The sequence below is a fragment of the Natator depressus genome, chromosome 4 (genome assembly GCF_965152275.1).
Source record: "Natator depressus isolate rNatDep1 chromosome 4, rNatDep2.hap1, whole genome shotgun sequence".
Lineage (NCBI taxonomy): Eukaryota > Metazoa > Chordata > Testudines > Cheloniidae > Natator > Natator depressus.
The window spans coordinates 96,709,997-96,730,689 of record NC_134237.1 but is presented as its reverse complement, the minus strand read 5'-3'; the positions used below and the strand labels follow the sequence as shown (position 1 = coordinate 96,730,689).

Sequence of the window (20,693 nt, the reverse complement as noted above, 5' to 3'; positions counted from 1 at the left end):
CCTAACAGCTCTAGTTCTCAAGTACTCTGGTATGAACAAACCCTCAGGGTCAGTGTGGACACAAGCAGCTATGGCCTACATGGTATATACTGTTGTAACAACATGGCTCTGAGTCAGGGGTGAGCAAACTTTTTGGCCTTAGGGCCACATATGGGTATAGAAATTGTATGGTGGGCCATGAATGCTCATGAAATTGGGGGTTGGGGTGTGGAGAGAGTGAGGGCTCGGGGGTGGGACCAGAAATGAGGAGTTCAGGGTGTGGGAGGAGGCTCTGGACTGGGGCAGGGGGTTGGGGTGCAAGGGGAAGGGTGAAGGTCTGGCTGGGGGTGCGGGCTCTGGGGTGTAGGAGGGTCCTCCAGGCTGGGACTGAAGGGTTTGGAGAGTGGGAGGGGAATCAGGGCTGGGACGGTGAGTTGGGTGCCAGGGTTTGAGGGCTCCGACGGAGTTGCAAGCGGGTGCTCCAGGCTGCAACCAAGGGGTTTGGAGGGAGGATCAGGACTAGGGCTGGGGCGTTTGGGGGACTCAGGGGTGCAGGCTCCAGGTGGCACTTATCAGAAGCAGCGGCATGTCCCCCCATCAAGCTCTTCAATAGAGGTGCGGCCAGGCGGCTCTGCACACTGCCCCATCTGCAGGCACTGCCCCCGCAGCTCCCACTGGCCATGGTTCTCGGCCAATGGGAGTTGTGGGGGGCGGCGCTTGGGGTGGGGGCTGCGTGCGGAAGCCCCTAGCCCTGGCTGCCCCTAGGCATAGGAACTGGAGGAGGGACATACCTCTACTTCCGGGAGCTGCGCAGAAAGCCCTGGACCCTGCTCTCTGGCTGGAGCGCAGAGCAGGGCAAGCCCCCGATCCCACTGCCCAGCGGGAGCTCAAGGGCCGGATTAAAAGGTCCGACGGCCCAGACATGGGCCGCAGGACATAGTTTGCCCACCCCTGCTCTGAGTACAGGCCCGCTGCATTTTGCTTTCGCACACTCACAGAAGCTGAAAATATGCACCAACTGGCAAGGAGTACCTGGCAAGCATATGGGCATTTGAGAAATTTTAAAGGTAGCTGTGTGGATTGGATTTGGTTACACTGATAGCAGACCATAAACTTCTTGTAACCCTGATCAATGGAAAAAAAAACCTGGATCAGACACTGCTGGAATGCCAATGTCTATTGCTAAGGTTAATGCAATTTAACCCGATTGCTAAATATGTTCCTCAAAAAAATCTAGCGGTAGCAGACACTGTCACAGAGTCCAGCACTCAACTACCTGTGAGCTCGAAGATGACATAATGGCATATCATAGAATACCACGGTTGGAAGGGACCTCAGGAGGTCATCTAGTCCAACCCCCCGCTCAAAGCAGGACAAATCCCCAATTTTTGCCCCAGATCCCAAATGGTCCCCTCAAGGATTGGACTCACAACCCTGGGTTTAGCAGGCCAAAGCTCAAATCACTGAGCTATCCCTCCCCCCAAGACTAGTGTCAGAAGAGAGACTACATCAGCTACAAAAAGCAACCTCGACAGACACGCAACTTCAAGTAGTTTTAAGTTACTTGGGCCAGCCGGCACTAATGTATCTAAAGGACAATAAGGAAGTAACAAGAGACTACTTTGTGATATGTGGAAAATTAAGCAAGTCAAAAGGAGTCATGATTAAAAAGGCAACTGCATTCAGAATTCCAAACAAAATGAGAGGAGAAATCCTAAACCTCATCCACGAAGGACACCAAGAATTAACTAAATGCCATGAACTGTCAGTCAGTATGGTGGCTGAGCATCTGCATGGACATAAACAATAAAGTACTACATGTGAACACTTCAAAACTAACAGACCAACACCCTCCCTACCAGATAGACCTTGGAAGAGATTAGCTGCAAATTTATGTGAATTCAGAGGACATAATTACCTGGTCATAATGGACTAATTTTTCCAGGTATACAGAAATAATGTACTCGAATGACATAATATGTTGCAATCAAGAAACTGAAGTGTATCTTTGCTAATTTTGGTATTCCAAACCACTACTCACGGACGATGGACCACAATTCACTGCAGCGGAATTTAAGTCATTCCGAACAAAATATGATTTTGATCATATTACTAGCATCCCACAGGCGAACGGAGAGGCTGAGAGAGCTGTACAGACAGCCAAGAAAATCCTACAGCATGAACATCCATTCCCTGCTCTTCGGAGTTACAGATCAACAGCAGTTACTGGATATAGTCCAGCAAATTCCTAATGGGAGGACAACTCAGAACTACTGTTCCAACTCTGGAAAAGAATTTATTTCTAAAATGGCCAGACATGAAGAGAGGTTTCAGAGTAACAGCCGTGTTAGTCTGTATTCGCAAAAAGAAAAGGAGTACTTGTGGCACCTTAGAGACTAACCAGTCTATTTATTACATCCGATGAAGTGAGCTGTAGCTCACGAAAGCTTATGCTCAAATAAATTGGTTAGTCTCTAAGGTGCCACAAGTACTCCTTTTCTTTTTGAGACATGGAGAGTAGCCCAGTCGTATAAAAAGGCAAGAAGATCCTATGAATACTTTTACCACAGACATCACTCAGAGAACGGCTGGGTCTAGAATGTGGTGATTGTGTTTGTGTCAAATTGGATGGAGAAAAACTATGGATACCTCCAATTGTTGTAAAGAAAAGGAATTTGGCACCAAGATCCTGTGTGATTGAGACCAACAGGGGAGAGTTTAACAGAAACCGTTGACATCTACAGTTTTTTCCACAAAGAACAAATCAACCAAGCAAACTCTAGAGATGATGGGTACAGAACAAGGTGACTCAGATTCTAAACCGACCACAGCCACTCGTTGCAACTAATGGACAGCCAGATGACCAAGTTGTTACATGTTTGGGTTGTGTAATTAGAAAACTAGTACGATCAAGTCATACTTAACAGACGGGTCTAAACCAAACTTCAAAAGGTAGTGTGATAGTGTATATTTTGTAAATGGTAGGAATGTACAACTTACAGGGGGAGATATAATGGAATGCTAAACTGTATTATACTGTTCAGCCACTAAGTGGCGCTGTGTGTAAAATACCTTATTTAAAACTAACCTTTGCCATACCTGGAAGAGCATTAAAGGATCTTAAAGTGAACACATCTGGAGTGTATCTCTGAGAAGTAAGCTCTGCAGTCAGGCTATATCTAATACAGAAGCCTGACCTGCTAGTAGCAGCCCTGCAACATACGTGACATACAAGTAGTACATGACAACACTGAGCAGCTGCTCAGTTTGAGTAAAAGGTCAGTCTGAAAATTATTCAGAGAAGCAGACAGAATACAGTTAAAGTTAGGTGATATGACATAACACTATATAACTGACAGTTGGTCCCAAGTGAATGACCATCAAGACAAAGATTGTTTAAAATATAACAAATGTCATGCTAAATTTTAATTGGTGTAACTTAAATTTGGCAATATAGCCACAAAAGTCAGCCCAACATTGCAGTTCTAAGAAATGTATTAGGTAAGCACACTCATGTCATCTGCCCCACGCAAATAAAATATGTATTTAAAACTTAGTGACACATTTAAGGACACAGAATTTTCAATCTTTTTGGCTACACAGCCACACATTTTGGACCAACACTATCTTTGTTTACCTGCAGCAGTAAATAAACATTAGACATCTTTGCAGCAGTAAACAAACATTAGACATCTTTGCAGCAGCCAATGACTAACATCAGCATACCGTTAGGAATAGTGTTCATTAGTTAACTGCAGCTGCAGAGCCAGCAATCATACACTGTTTTGAGTGACACTAACAATAAGCATGTGTTTTAAATTCTTAGGTAACAATGGTAATTAAGATAGTTACAGTCTGGAAGACTTTCAGATACTAAGAATGTTTACATAATTTAGAGTCTGGACCAAAGTTTGGTTTCTTTAAATACCAAGAAGGCTTCAGTACACATTGTGAACTAATGGTCTGTTAACTATTTTGTACCTACTGCTCATTTAAAAACTAGATTTTGCTTTCTGGTGGAAGGAGAAGCATACATAGCATTATGGGGATAAAACTACATGGAATGATTCAAGCTGGTGTTCTGAGGGAGGTTGTTAATGTTGTGGAGTTTCTGGAGGAAATCTGTTGTGTCATGGAGGAAGCTGGCCCTTTGCGTGGTAAGTGATTTGAGGATAGTTTCCATAAGCCCTGATAATTCCTTTAGTAAGAGTGCTATGGCCAAATATGATGGGTCTGTCTGGGTTTCCTAATTTGCTTATCTTGGGAAACATGTAGAAATTCCCTAGGGTAGGTTCATGGAGGATAAGGTTGTAAAGTTTTCGCCAAATACCCAGATAGAACTTGCTAAACTATCTGTTCCACCTTGTATTTAGCTATGACACTCCGAGTACTTTTTCCAGACCTGAAGAAGAGCTCTGTGTAAGCTCGAAAGAGTGTCTCTTTCACCAACAGAAATTGGCCCAGTAAAAGATATTACCTCACCCACCTTCTCTCTCTAATATCCTGGGACCAATATGCTACACCACCACAGCATATGACAGGACTGTTCTGAGGATTAATGTTTATATAGCACTTGGAACATGTGACGTTTTAAGTATATTATGTTTTCCAGATCTTTAATCCACCATGTGTTCTAACACTTGGAATTAAGTGTTTACATCATGGACTTAGGCCCAAATTTTTATTTTAAAATACTTTGAATCTGACAAGATAAAGTCTTCCAGACTTGAAGGAGATTGGTCCTGTGATTAAGGCATGCTACTAAGACTCAAGAGATCTGGGTTCAATGCCTGCTCTGCCACAGATTTCCTGTGTGATGCTTAACTTCTCTGTGCCCCACTTTTCCATTTGTAAAATGGGGATAATACCTCTTGTGATGAGTTCTCCCCCACCACCCACCCTGGGGTGCCATTTGGAACTGGGGTACCACTGAGCTCGCATGACCCACCAGCTTGGATTCCCTTTAAACTGTACTGCTATGCAGCCTGTCAAGCCCTTCCCCAGGCTTCAGAATGCACTTTACCAACACAAACCCAGCTGCAGCAATACACACAGATGCTGAGATCAGCTCTGCATGGGAAGGCTCAGCTAAGGAACCGCCCAGTTACTCAAGTGCACACCCCACTCTGGAGCGTAAACCCAAAATTACATTGTCTTGCGCTGCACAGAGAACTGTGCAGCGTAAGCTCATGAAATTCGCCCTCTCCCTCAATGTGGAGAGGAATATACACAGCTTTCTGCCCCAAGTTGTGATTTCCAGACACACACACTGTTTTAGACAAAAACAAAAACAAGTTTATTACCACAAAAAATAGATTTTAAGTGATAAGGGATACTAAACAGATCAAAGCAGATTACCTAGCAAATAAAACAACCATGCAATCTAAGCTTAATATACTAAAGAAATGGGATATGTATAGCAAACTCTCATCCTAAATGTTGTTTTAGGCAGATTGCAGAGATTTCTGAAAGCAAACTGCACTTGCTTGCAGCTTAAAACTCCAAATATTCCTTTCACAGGCTAGACAACCCTCTAGCCTGGGTTCAGCCCTTCTCCTCTACATCAGTCTTTTTGTTTTTCAGGTGTTTCCAGCAGTCTTCTCTCTTTGACAGGGAGTCAGTGAAGAACGAACCATGATAAGGTCACTCCCCTGCCTTAAAAAGTTTTTGCATATAGCAGGAATCCTTTGTCTCCCAGTTTGATTCCCATGCCCGATCAGTGGAAAACCACTAGTATTATCGTGGAGTCCAGTACCAGGAAACTTGGTCACATGTCCCTGCAGGGTAGTGGTCTCCAATCTTTTCACACCCAAGATCACCTTTTGAATTTAAGGGCAACCCAGGATCTACCCTAGCCCTACCATGAGGCCCCGCCCCACTCAAATCAGCCCCCACCTCCACCACTCACACTCACCCACCCTCACTCACTTTCACCAGGCTGGGGTAGGCGGTTGGGGTTCAGAAGGGGGTGTGGCTCAGGCTGAGGGGTTCGCAGTGTGGGAAGCTGAGCCCGGGGCAGGGGTGCAGGAGGGGGTGAGGGGTGCAAGCTCTGGGAGGGAGTTTGGTTGCAGGAGGGGGCTCCGGGCTGGGGCAGTGTTGGGGTGCAAGACCGGGTACAGGATGCTAGCTCTGGGAGGGGGATCAGGGCTGGGGTGCGGCCTCCCACTGGGCAGCATTTACCTCCGGCAGCTCCCGGTCAGCAGCGTAGCATGGCTGCCGCTAAGATATGCTCCCTGCCTACCCTGGCCCCACACTGCTCCTGGAAGGGGCCAACGAGCCCCTGCAGCCCCTGGGAAGGGGGGGGCAGGGGGCACGTGGTGCCATGCACTTCCCCTCTCTGCAAGCACCACCGCCACAGCTCCCCATTCCTGGCCAATGGGAGCTGCAGGGGCGGTGCTTGCAGAAAGGAGGAGCTCACAACGGGAGACCCCTGCTCCCCAACCCCCAGGGCCCCGCTGGCTTCTACAGGAGCAGCATGGGGCCGGGGCAGGCATGGAGCCTGCCTTAGCAGCAGCCCCGCTATACCACCGGAGATTGCGATTGACTGGGACATCCTCTGGGACCACTGCTGTAGGGCTACTGCAGCCATGACTCAGAGGCTGTTTGCGACGTCCCCAGGAAAGCTTTCCAGGAAGACTCCCCAGTGGGAGATTAGTAACTTGTAAGACCTATTGTTCTTCCTAATGGCCCTTCCCTGCTAGCTATCTAAACTGATTACACGTGGGGAATGCCCACTAGACGGAATGCAAACACAATTGTAATAGATGCATAGATAATATTCCTAACTTCAGATACAAAAATTATATATGCATACAAGTAGAATAACCCTATTCAGTAAATCATAACCTTTCCAATGATATCTCACATGCCTTATCTTATACAAAATACATCATGATTATGTCATACTCATATCATAATAATATTACTATGAAGAATACAGGGCGTAATGCCACACTTCTCTTCTCCCACCATTCATCTGTTTTGTCTTTTTAGATTGTAAACTCTTCTGGGCGGGGATTGTTTTTTACCCTTTTATACAACGTGGATCTGATCTCAGCTGAAGCCTGTAGGCCAGTGGTCACCAACCAGTCAATCACGATCAACTGGTCTATCTAAAGGATCTCCCAGTCAATTGCAATTTCCGGTGGTGCAGTGTGGCTGCCGCTAAGGCAAACTCCTTGCTTACTTTGGCCCCACACTTCTCCTGGAAGTGGCCAGTGAGGCCCTGGGGGGTGGGGAGACAAGCGTCTCCCTCCATGCCCTGCTCCTGCCTGCAAGCACCGCTCCTCCTTTCTGCAAGCACCACCCCCGCAGCTCCCATTGGTCGGGAAAGCTGAGGGAGCGGTGCTTGCCGAGAGGGGCAGCACGCAAAGCCACGTGCCCCCCACCCTCTCCCAGGGGCCACAGAGGTGCCTTGGCCCTTTCCAGGAGCAGTGTGGGGCCAGAGTAGACAGGAAGCCTGCCTTAGCCTCGCTACACCTGCCGCCAACCAGGAGCCACTGGAGGTAACTGCCCAGCAGGAGGCCGCACCCCAACCCCCAACCTTGAGCTCCCTCCCGGAGCCAGCACCCCGAACCTCCCCCCGGACCCTAACCCCCCCCGCTGCACCCCAACTGCCTCCTGGAGCCAGCACCCAGTACCCCCTCCTGCACACAAACTCCCTCCCAGAGCCCCCACCCTGCACCCCAACACTCTGCCCCAGCCCGGAGGCCCCCACCCTGCACCCAAACTCCCTCCTAAAGCTTGCACCCTCATCCCCCGCCCTAGGTTCAGCCCAGAGCCCCCTCTCACACTGTGAACCCCTCGACCCCATCCCAGAGCCCACACCCCCCTCCCAAACCCCTACTCTACCCCGGTGAAAGTGAGTGAGGGTGGGTGGAGAGCAAGCAACCGGGGGGGGGGGGGAATGGAGTGAGGGGGTAGAGCTTTGGGGAAGGGGTGGGGTAGATCCTGGGTTGCCCTTAGATTCAAAAAGTGATCTTGGGAGTAAAAAGGTTGGAGAGCACTGCTCTAGGCATTATCCCAATACAAAAAAATAATAAATGTTTAATCTTATACAGAGTAAAATACAAACTGGTATGTGCTAGTATAAAGGTTTCCTATGCACAAGTTTGGAACAAATGCATTAGGAACATAAGAACTGCAATTCTAGACCATACCCTAGGTCCATCTAGTCCAAATGATTCATACGAAAGTTCAAGAACCCAGGAGTAGGCAGATGTGGGATATCTTCACCCCTAGATGCACACGAACACCACATTAGCTCTAATCCTGATCTCAAATAGTTTGGTGGTTGGCTTAAGCCCTGAAGCACAAGGTTTAATATCCCTTCCACAAAACTTGTTATAATTATGAAAACTACTGATATTCCATATAAAAGTCCTGTCCCTTTTAGATCTTGTTAAGACCTTGGCCTTAATGATTTCCTGTGGCAGCAAGCTCCACAGTTTAATTACACACTGTATGAAAAAGTATCAGTTCTGAATTTCCCAAGTTTTAATTTTATCAAATATCCCCTTGTTCTTATCTTATGAGACAGACAACCAAAGTTTCCAGTTTACCTTCCCTATACCATTCAACCAAAGGGGAAGAACCACTAAGCCCAAGCCACAAATGATTTCTTGGGACAATGAATGAGAAAAAAGGAATAGGAGTGAAGGTCAAAGATTAAAAGTCAGAAGGGGACACTGAGCAGAGGACCTTCAAAAGTGCCCAATGCTCCTCTAAAGGTTTTTAAGAATTTAACCCAGGTTTCCCAAGCAACCTAATCATTGGACCATCTTTCCTCTCCCTTTGAAGGTGTGCAGTGAATAAGGCAGGAAGAGAAACAATGGTCTCATGGTTAAGGCAGTTGAATGCTGCCCTGGAGAACCAGATTCTATCCCTGTGACAATTCCTATGTAATGTTAGTCAAGTCACTTAAACTAAAAGCTTTTCACAGATGATCATTAATTGTGTGTTCCTTATTTTCTAGGTGCCCAACTTGAGACCCTGTGGACTGATTTCAGGAGTTCTGAGCACTCACAGCTGTAACTGAAGTCAATGGGAGCTGTACTTTGAACATATTAAGTGATATACACAATGCTTAGTACTTTAAAAAAAACAAGTCCTAGGCATCTCAAATCGGGCACCCAAAATTAATTAGCACTTTTGACCTTAATCTCTCCGTGCTTCAGTTCCCCATCTGTAAAACAGGGACAGTACATCTCCTCAGAAGGGGGGTGTTATGAAGATTAATTCATGTGTGTTTGTGAACCATTCCAATTCCATACTGGGGACCACCATAGGAAAGTCCATGAGAAAATTAATAATTCTTTATTCAGAGTAGGCCTTGAATAGTGTCCATTAAATAATGCCTAAGGCAAAGTACTATAAGGGGTTATTGACTAGACTGACCATAAAACTAGGCAAACTACACCAGGGCTGATGCACACATTTGATCATTGGGGACCCTCTTGTTTTAATAAACTTACCCTCTTATTGCCAGGAAACTATCACAGTAATGCTGGAGATGTGAGTTTGCCATTAGTAGCTGCTGCACTTAGAATAAGAAAATTACCGTGGCCAAAAATGAAGTACTTTATTCCTTTATTTTCTAATGGACCAATAATATTTGGGTTAGTTGGAAGCCTACATAAGGTGAATGCTTTAGGATTAGTAAAGTCAGAGAGCTTGCAAAACAAACACACTAGCATTCTGTTTTGCTCTTGTTATTTTAATAAAAAGAAAGCCAGACCATGATTTCTTATACACTGACTAGTGGTCTGTCATAGTTAATGAGAAAGTTGATTGTTACAACCATAAAACTAACTGAAAGAATTAGACCGAGTAAAATAAAAAATAGGAATTTGGCCCTAGGCTTGTGTACCCAACAATAGCTCAAGAACATTTGCAAACTCAGTTTGCCCCTGCAACTTTACTGCAACTATAAGTACAATTAACGGAAGTTTCAGAAGTGCTAGCATAATTATCTATGGATCTCTATAATAACCAGGCTACTCTTTTCCTGTAAGCCTCAAATCCTGCAATGTGCTTAATAATTTTATTAAGATGATGTTAAAATAAAAGAAATGGTACAGAGTTTAAGCATAGAAGTTTCTGGTTATCAGGGAATAAGGTACAGATTATCGAGGGGTGCAACGTTCGGTTTCGAATCAGATGGCATAAGGAATACATAATCTGCAATATCCCCGACTGGGGGTAAAAGGTTAACAGGTCAAAGTACAGACATTGAGATATGAGGGTATGTTGTTCATATAATGGCTTTGTTCAGGTGTGGAGTATAATGAATGGATACGATGATGAGGATGGATTTACCCTCATTTGATGAGATTTAATGTTCAGTGAGTTTATGGTTCTAGTTCATATGGTCCAATGGAAAAAGTCTCTCGGTCCCTTTCTCATAGTTGATGCACGATGCTGTTCCGGGTCACATGTCCTGATACTGTTGGTGGCCGGTGATGTGTCCGATGTAGATGTCCCTGGACCATCAGATGGTGTCCGAGACCATGAGACGTCACATGAGCTGTGCATAGCATCAACCGATCCCACAGGTCCGCAGCACACACTCGTTGCAGGGGTCCCAGGTGCCCAGGGCTCCGATGATCAGGGCATCCATCTGCACCTTATAGCCCTTCACTCTAAGGGTGTCAGCCAGGGGGGCGTATTTTTCCAGCTTACGAGCTCGGGCTTCACAGAAGGCCGGGGTCCTGTTCTCAAAGGAGACCATGACGTCGATGAGGATGATCTTTTTCTGGGCCTCGTTGGTGACTACCACGTCAGGTCGCAACTGGCTGTCAGTACCGGGGATGGCGCAGTTCACAGCGACCTCCCCCAGGCGCGGTGCGATGGCTTTCACCAGACGGTTCTGGATGGCATTGTGACGCAGCTGCCAGGCTCTGGAGTGGGGCTTGCAGCTGCACAGGATGTGGGGCAGGGTCTCGTTGGAGTAGCCACACTTCCTGCAACGCTTGTCTCGGTTCCCGTGGCGGACGGCTCCGTTGAGCGGGACACAGTTGAGGCGGGCACAGTGGATGAACTGCCAGTCGGCGAAACGGGTCAAGCTGCCCCCGGCGAGGAAGTGGTTGCTGGCGTCCCACTTGCTGGTCAGTTCGAAGGCTTTACCCTGGTCCGGTTTACGCTTCAGGGTTTCCATGTACAGTGAGTGGATGGCTGTCTTCAGGGTCCTCTCCAGCATGCCCCTGGTGCTCAGGATGACTATGGTGTTGTTGTCAGACCTGATCTGTGGCACCAGGACTCCCAGCTCCTGGCGCTCCTTGCACCACTCCCAGAGGCAGCCGGTGTGCTTCCCCAGGCGATGCGTGGCATTGCGAGCGCGGGACCACAGTGAAGCGATGTCTCACCCGTCCTGTCCGAATTCGCCATCCAGGGAACCGCTCAGGAAGGTGGTGATGTCTTGGTTGGAGGGGGCTCTGCTTCGCTTCTTTGTCAGGTCATGGAGGGCGTTTTCTGCGATGTTCTTTACCATGGCGTCGGAACACGTCAGCAGGCGGAAGGCGTGGGTGATCACCGCGATGTCACAGGTCGCCCATGCGGGGGACATTGGCACCGCCATGCCTGTGGGCGATGTAGACCAGCTCGTTGCTGGCTCTCTGGGGAAGGAACAGCCACTTCTTCACCAGCTGCCGGACGATCTTGTCTGCCTTGTTGAGGGGTACCTTCGCCACGGCTGATCCCCTTAGGACGAATGAGATGCAGGGGATCAGGAAGGCATTCAGGGCATTTATCTTCTGCCATGGTGCTAGCAGAGAGGGGTCAATCTTGACGGCATCCTGCAAGATCTCCTGCATGGTGTCCTTAGGTGTCTCCCGAACACGGAAACCCGTCAGCGTGCCGAGGTGTTGGTACGCCTGCCCCTCTGCCAGGGGGATGACGGGCTCGCCCTGGATCCGGAACCCCGTCTTCTCCACTGAGTCCCTTTTGCTGCCGTCGATGTGGAGAGTTGCACACTGCTTTGCACTGAAGTGGAGCCTCATCCAGTCGGCAGCTCGACTGATGGCATCTAGCAAACCTTGGAGGCTCTCTGGGTCGTCTGCAGTCAGGACCAGGTCGTCCGCATAAGCCAGGACGTTCACCCTCTCACGTGGAGGTTGAAGCCATCTGTGCCATTGGAGATCGCTTGCAGCAACAGCTCCATGGCGAGGTTAAAGATGATGGGGCTGAGGAGACAGCCCTGCTTAACTCCGTTCCGGATAGGGATCTTGGCGGTCTCCCCTTCGACCGAGCGAATGGTGGTGTTGCATCCCTTGTACACCTCTCGGATCACACGAAGGAAGTTCTCTGGCATCCCAAACTCCTGGAGCGTGGCAAAGATGTGGTTTTTACACACCTGAGTAATCCCACCAACCTCAACAAGACTACTCATATGCATAAAGTTAAGGACAGAAGTGAGTGTTTGCAGGATTGGGGCCCTAAGTCATGAAAATACTGATAAGACCTGGAACTTCGGATATGTTATTGGAAAAACAGCATTATTAAGTACTAGTTGGCTACAATTATCAATGAAGGTATTTAACACAGATGCTTTTTTCTCAAAAAGCAAACACACACAAAAATCTCCAAACACATTCATGTCCAATGCCAGTTACCAGATTCTCTGCGTAGATAACACACCAATTCATATTCTTTAGGTACTCTCAACATGACTATTTCCATATGTTTGGAGACCTTTAGAGAGCCTCTTCCTCTGCTCCAAGCACCAATTCCATAAATTAACACACATAATATAAAATATATTCTATTATTAAAAGTAATTATTTCCAATAGCAGATTCCAAACAGAGAAAACGGAACAAAGGCCCTGCTCCAAGGAGCTCATAATATAAAACTAGACAAGACAGGCAAACAGGTAAGGGGAAAGACACTGCTCATCCTACATTGACACAAATATCTATCAGCTAATATGTGGATAAATAAGTCTAACCAAACTCCCCCAGCCTTCAGCCCATGCCCTAACCAAACTCCTGGAGAAAAGTAACTTCCAAACATGCTGCAAATGCTAACTAATCCAGGTACTAATGGGCCAGATCCTAGAGAAGGCAAGGAGAAGAGAGCGAGTTCCAAAATCAAGGAACCATCACAGTAAAACACTCTGCTAGCACCTGTCTCCCTTAGGTGAAGAAAAGTAGTATGTCTAATTAACTGATCACAAGGGAGAGAAAAAAACCTCAAAATTCTAATCTCATCTCTGTCACACAGTTACATGGACCTGTTAGACATTTGGTACATTTCACCTACTATATATACAGTGCTGTTTACACTAATCACTGTATATAAAAACAAACATCGTAAAGTGCTATAAGTGCTTTCCCCCCCAGCCTTGTCACAAACGTAAACTTCCCAAACTTCATAGTGAATGGTGCAAAACTGTCTCAGCTGGTCACATTTCATGCTCTCTTTTTACTAAAAAAATTCAACAGGTAGATAATGGTAAGGAGTGGTACAGAAGATGCATACAGCATGACAACCTCTGATAGTTTTGCACTGCTCATTATGTAAACATTTGTTATAATTGTGACTTAATAATGGCATTTTAAGTAAGTCTATCATTAAGTTACTAGTGAATAATATTGATGGTAATTACATCAATTTATATGTAACTATATTAAAGTTTTTCCATGTGACTGATGAAGTTATATCAGAGATTTTTGTTTACATTGCCAAGAATAACCAAGCATGGACTTTGAAAAGACATTTAGCAATATTAGTCCTAAGTGGAGCACAGATCTGGTACAAGAAGTAATACAGCTGAACTACTTGGTAACAGCGACCATAACATAATTACATTTAACAACCTTGTAGGGGGGAAAATACCATAATAGCACTTAACTTCAAAAAGGGGAACTACAAAAAATGAGGAAGCTCGTTAAAAAGAAATTAAAAGGAACAGTTACAAAGGTGAAATGCCTGCAAGCTGCATGGAAACTATTTAAAATCATAATATAGACTCCAACTAAATGTATACCCAAAATAAAAAACAAAGAGGAAGAAGACCAAAAAAAATGCCACTATGGCTAAACAGCCAAGTAAAAGAGGTGGTTAGAGGCAAAGAGGCATCCTTTAAAAACTGGAAGTCAAATCCTACCAAGGACAATAAAAACATGCATAAACTCTGGCAAGTTGCGTATAAAAGCATAATTAGGCAGCCAAAAAGAATTTGAAGAGCAACAAGCAAAAGACACACAAACTAACAGCAAAGAATTTTTTTTAAGCAAAACAGAAGCAGAAAGCCTGATGAACCATCAGTGGGATGCCACTGGACGATCACGGTGCTAAAGGAGCACTCAAGGAAGACAAGGTTGCTCCACAGAAGCTAAATGAATTTTTTGCACCAGTCTTCACTGCAAAGGACATGAGAGAGATCCCCACACCTTAGCCATTCTTTTTATGTGACAAATCTGAGAAACTGTTCCAGATTGAGGTATCAATAGAGAAGGTTTTGGAACAAAAGTGATAAATTAAGCAGTAATAAAGCACCCAAAAGTTCTGAAGGAACTCAAATATGAAATTACAGAACCACCAACTCTGGTATGTAACTTATTGCTTAAATCAGCCTCTGTATCAGATGACCAGCAGATAACTAATGTGATGCCAACTTTTTGAAAAAGCTCCAGAGATGATCCTGGCAATTACACCCCGTTAAGCCTAACTTTAGCACCAGGCAAACTGTTTGAAATGATAGAACAGAACAGAATTATCAGACACGTAGATGAACATGATATGTTGGGGAAGAGTCAACACGGCTTTTATAAAGGGAAATCATGCCTCAGCAATCTATTAGAATTCTTTAAGGGTATCAACAAAAAAACGAACAAGCTGACCTAACATACTTGGACTTTCAGACAGCCTTTGACAAAATCCGACACCAAAGGCCCTTAAGCAAAGTAAGCAGTCATAAGAGGGAAGGTCTTCTCATAACTGGTTAAAAGATAGGAAACAAAATGTAGGAATAAATGGAGAGAGATAAATAGTTGTGTCCCCCAGGGATCTTTACTATAGGATAACCAGATGGCCTGATTTTATAGGGACAGTCCCAATAGTTGGGGCTTTTTCTTATATAGGCACCTATTTTCCCCCACCCCAGGTCCCGATTTTTCACACTTGCTATCTGGTCACCCTACTTTACTGGGACAGGTGCTGTTCAACAAATTCATAAATTATCTGGAAAAGGGGGTGAACAGGGAGGTGGAAAAGTTTGCAGATGATACAAAATAGCTTAATATAGTTAAGTCCAAAGCTGACTGCGAGGAGTTACAAAGGAATCTCACAAAACGGAGTGACTAGACAACAAAATGGCAGATAAGTGCAAAGTAATGCATACTGGAAAAAATAATCCTAAATCTAAAAGTACAAAATGATGGGACCTAAATTAGCTGTTACCACTCAAGAAAAATCTTGGAGCCATAGTGGATACTTCCCTGAACACATCTGCTCAATAAGAAACAGCAGTCAAAAGAACCAAGAATGTTAGGTACCATTAAAAAGGGATAGATGATAAAACAGTAAATATCATAATGCTACTATATAAATCCATGGTATGCCCACACCTTGAATACTGCATGCAGTTCTGGTCACCCCATCCCAAAACAGATGCATTAGAATTGGAAAAGGAACAGAGACAGGCAACAAAAATTACTAGGGATATGCAGCAGCTTCCATGTTAGAAGAGATTAAAAAGACTGGGACTGTTCAATTTAGAAAAATGAAGACTAAGGAGAGATATGATAGAGGGCTATAATCGTGAATGGTATGGAGAAAGTGAATAAGGAAGTGTTATATACCCCTTCACATAACACAAGAACCAGGGTTCACCCAATGAAATTAACAGGCAGCAGGTTTAAAACAAGCACACGTAAGTGCTTCTTCCTACAATACCCAGTCAACCTGTGAATTTATTACCAGGGGATGTTGTGAAAGCCAAAACTATAACTGGGCTCAAAAAATTAGATAAATTCATGAAGGACAATCCATCAATGGCTATCAGCCAAGATAGTCAGGGATGCAACCCTATGCTCCAGGTGTCCTTAAACCGCTGCCTGTGAGAAGCTGGGATTGGACAGCAGGGGATCACTTGATAATTGCACTGTTCTATTCATTCCCTCTGAACAATCTGGCACTGACCACTGCCAAAAGACAGGATGCTGGACTAGACAGACCACTGGTCTGACCCAGTATGACCATTCTTATGTTCTTATTTAACTATGGACAATTTAAAAAGCTATTTTAATAAGTTAATCTACAACAGAGCCAAATGTGAATTTATAAAACAACTTCCATGCTTAAGTTATCCCAAAGCACTTTATAAAGTAAAGAATTAAATACCGATCGTGTAATGACAGTGTAGGTAAACTGACATTTTTATTTGGGATAATTCACTTAACTTTGGAACCTGTTCTTAGAGCTGAACGGGATGAAGATGGCAATCATATGGCAACTTTTTAGTGTCTTTAACCAGTTAGAGGCATATCTGGTTTAAAACAGTTTGCATCCACACAGTACATGGTTAACATATGAATCTTAACTGTCCACCACCTGCTAGCTATCTAGTGTGGCACACTTTAGTTTAACCAATTAGGCACACAGTTCTGCAGTATGGACACATCTCCAACCATGGCACTAGTAATTAAAACTAGTTCTCCAATAACCGTGAAGTTAAGACATCCAAAATGAACTTTATCCATGTCACAAGGGTACCAATTTATGGGTCTACTCCAATACACATTGAAGTCAATGAAATTCATTAAGAGTCTGATTCTATTCCATATGCCTATGCTATCCGTGAGGGCCTTCCTCGCTTCATCATCCAGAAGATGCAAGCCATTTTAGAATTCTCATCACTTTCTTTTTCGCTGGATATAGTGCTCACAACATTGTCCAGATTCTGAACACTGTAAGCAGCAGATCAGCCTCATTCACCACCCATAAGCATAGGCAAAAAGAGGGAGTGGGGGAAGAAAACTTAAAAAAAAAAAAAAAAAAAAAAAATCCTTGCTCAGACTGCTGCTAATGACGCACAATGGGACAGGTTCCCAGAATGCCCCAAGCTGCAATGATAAACACATTATTACAAGTACTAGGTCTGGATGACAAAATACAGTTTTGATGGCAGAAAGCTGTGCAGACACAAATCAAATTACGGATTTGTAACCAGTTAAGCTGACCATGCCTTTCACCGGGTAGAGAATCAAAAACTGTGTGGACAGGCCTAAAGATGGCCAAAACACAAAGTCATATTCTAATTTTTCCAAAGAGAGCCATGGCATCTTTAGTTTACACACAGGCAGCCACCAGAGACTGACAGAGACTTCAGCTTCATGGTATACTGTCAGGTTAATTTATGCCTCAATTGTAAAGGTTTCTTTTTCAAAACCTACAAAAAAACTTGTTTCTAGTGGAGTTTTTAAAAGTTAATGTTTGTTTTTAAAAGAGCATGCTTTCTTACAGAGAAGGGGAGAGGGGGGAGAAAGACATCCTCTTCCATCCATGGCCAGATAATTATGTCATATCAGACATAGACTTGGCCACAGTGTTCTATACATTCATAACTTCCAGACTTGATATTACAATTATCTAGAAATGGCACTTTACCTATGAACACTTTGCCCATGTTCTCCACACACTACACTAGCTTTCCATTCTCTATAGACTCCAGTTCAAGATCTCTGTCCTAACATTCAAAGCCCTTTGGAGATAGTTAGCCAGAGCCAGTCCGTAGACATTTCCTCTACAATCATGACCACTATAATTATGTTCCATTGGAACAACGAAAAAAGTTAACTTTTGGTAAGGTTCATGAGTGCAAGATATAGAGCTTTCACATGAGATGGAACTACACTATGGAACTCACTTATGCAAGAGATAATCACAGGCCTTGCCACTTCCAGAATTAAATGCAAAACTTATTTCTTAAATACATTTTTTAAATACACAGGAACATTTTTTCACATCAACTATAAAACTAATCAAGTTACTTCTTTTACAGGATTAAAGAATAATTTGTTAGTTCTATTTTTCAATACTTGTGAGACACCCAGCTACCACAGTGATGGGAGCCACATAATCAGATTAGACAGCCAGAAACCTCCTAGTACTACATAGTATACCATTCTGAGCATAGACCCAAATCCTGGTTTAAGACTTGAATCTTCAATTTTCTGGCCCAAAGACTACAATACTATCAATTGAGTGATCCTGATATTTAATCAATACCTGACTTTATCCTCTATTTTCAGCATATATTTAAAAATAATATGCCATGGCACGAAAGTTAACAAGGCAAATTTGTATGTTCTGCACTGGAAAAAAATTGATTTAAAGCCTTCTGTAAATGTCAGAGTCCACAAAACAAAAACAAACCAAAAAAGGAGAGAAAAATACTTGTGACAATCCCTCTTACTTATGAAAGTTTAACAACTGTGTGACTTTATTTACACTATGGGCTTATCTACACATGAAATTATTCCAGAACAGCTATTTCACTCTAAATCCACATGCTACTTTAATCTGAATTATCCCTCAAGTGTAGACAAGCCCTGAATAGTCTAAACACAAAATGTTATAATCTTTATATAATTTAGCAGCAGTCGGTGCACAAAGAAGAATAAGTCTAGTTGTGAAACTCTAGAAATGCAGCTTCTATGTTTGTATCATGTGCTATAAATTAATAACAAGTAACTTTATAATCAATAATAGCCCGCTTTCTAAACTACAATTACTTGTGTATAATATAATCAACTCCCATCATGCTATGCTTGGACTATGACATCTTTCAAACCCCTTTTTTTCCACTGAATGCATCTGATGAAGTGAGCTGTAGCTCACGAAAGCTTATGCTCAAATAAATGTTAGTCTCTAAGGTGCCACAAGTACTCCTTTTCTTTTTGCGAACACAGACTAACACGGCTGCTACTCTGAAACCTTTCAAACCCCTGGAACTCTCAGTAATCGTCATACTTAAAAACAATTTTAGCTTCCTGTAATTAATATTTACAATTCCACTTCTAACCCCTTGTGGGTAGTTTAATTTATTTCATGCCAAATTAAAATATTAGTTTACAAAACACACAAATTAGAACACTGATGATTCAACCCCTCACCACTTTAGGTGAATATATAAAAGCAGACATGGCAATATAGTACCAAACTGACAAAAGTAAATCACAGACCTTTGAAAAAGAAATAATACAAATTTTGCCAGGAGGATCTGGAAGTAAGTGGTATGCATCTCAACTACATCAAAAAACTCTGGAACTCCCAAGGCAGAGATGAAAATGTTTGTTTAGTTTGGATAGTGCTTAAAGGGACAAATGCTGAGAGGTGAGGAGAAGAGACACTTACCTTCAACCGTTTGACCACCTCATCGTTAGTAATTTTGTCTGTGATCTCCTTTACTCCGGGAGGATAGTAGATGATCTTGCCATCGGCAGGAGGTTTTGGTTGGGTAGCAGGAAAGTCCATCCTGGTGCCACTGGTTATAAACTTTCCTTCTCCACAGTCCTCTACCGGCCTCTATCGGTCAGAAAACAAAAGTTCAGCGGAACAGAGACGACTTTCAGCCCTCTTTTTCCATTTCTAAACCTCAATTCACAGAAGGCCCCACTAAATATCAGGAGGGCAAAAATCCTGCAGCCCCAGCCCTCAGGGAGGGCTTCACTGACGCCCCTCACAAAGCCACCTCTCTCCCCCAAACTCCTGCCTTTCCAGCCTCTTCCAGCGCCTCCTTTCAGTGCGGGGCTTCTCCAGCCCAACATTATTAGTTTGCAGCCTCATATTTTACAATGAAATTTTAACCCAGATCAAAGGATGCCCCAAGTTTAAAGTCCATTATAGCCCAAGGGGGGTCGGGGTGGGCCAAATCCTGGCCCCAACGGATCTCTAGGACCGTCACAGAAGCCCCAGAGCTGGGAGACGAGGCCTAAGCAGTTAGGCCTCAAAACTATCAGGAGGCAAAGAGACCAACTGGAGGGAGGGGGGAAAGGAAGGAGGTGGCTGGGATCCCAAACAAAACCCCGCTGCCGGCCAGCCAGTCCCGCGCAGCTAAGTGCTGAGCCCCACACCTGGCCCCTACCTCCCCCCGGAAAGGGGGGCAGCCCCCCCGGGAGGGGACCAGGCCACTCTCCACTTTACATTTGTTCCTTCAACTTCAGGTGTCCTCAGCCCCAGCGCCCCCACCCCGCCCCGGAGCCCCTCACCCAACTAGCTCTGCGAAGCCTACAAAGAGCCCCCCTCCCCCAGTGCTGCCGCGGGGCTGGGAGGAGGGAAGCGGGACCCGGAGCCGCCTTTACCTCATGCAGCTCCGGAAGGTGCAGCATTGAGTAGCCTCCGTGCCGGGTGGGTGCTGCTGCTGCTCCACCACCGCCGGCCGGCTGGCGCCCTGGCTGCTCCCGCTGCCTCCTTGCTTCGCGGTGCGGCGGCGGCTCCTGCCCGGGGAGAGGTGGGGGGAGGAGGTTGCTCGGCGGCGGCAGGAGCGGGGGTGAAAGGGGGCGGCTCAGGCGGAGCGTGCGCCGCGCCGCGGGGACACAGTGCCGCTCTCCGTCCGGCCGGGGAAGAACAGCCCAGGAGGAGGCTCCGTGCTACTCTTCTCCCCCGCCCCCCGGGGCCTGGCCCAGCAGCGCCGCCCAGCCGGGATCCCCCCGCCCCAGCCTGGCAGTAGAGCCCGCGCCCCGGCTCGTCTCCCTCGCGCCTTGTGCCCAGCTC

General features: G+C 45.2%; 1 protein-coding gene across 2 annotated transcripts in view; it reads right to left on the bottom strand.

The window, feature by feature from the left end:
* Nucleotides 1-20,469, bottom strand: part of PDS5A (PDS5 cohesin associated factor A) — a 172,892-nt gene extending 152,423 nt beyond the window's left edge. The window contains exons 1-2 of one of the 2 annotated variants that reach the window (XM_074951525.1): nt 20,282-20,469; nt 19,335-19,505 (exon numbers count right to left, since the gene is read on the bottom strand). In XM_074951525.1, coding sequence (XP_074807626.1) covers nt 19,335-19,505; nt 20,282-20,308 — 198 coding nt within the window. In that variant the 5' untranslated portion in view covers nt 20,309-20,469. The remainder of the gene's footprint in view (nt 1-19,334; nt 19,506-20,281) is intronic. The other variant, XM_074951526.1, reaches the window with a different exon arrangement.
* Nucleotides 20,470-20,693: the final 224 nt, after the last annotated feature.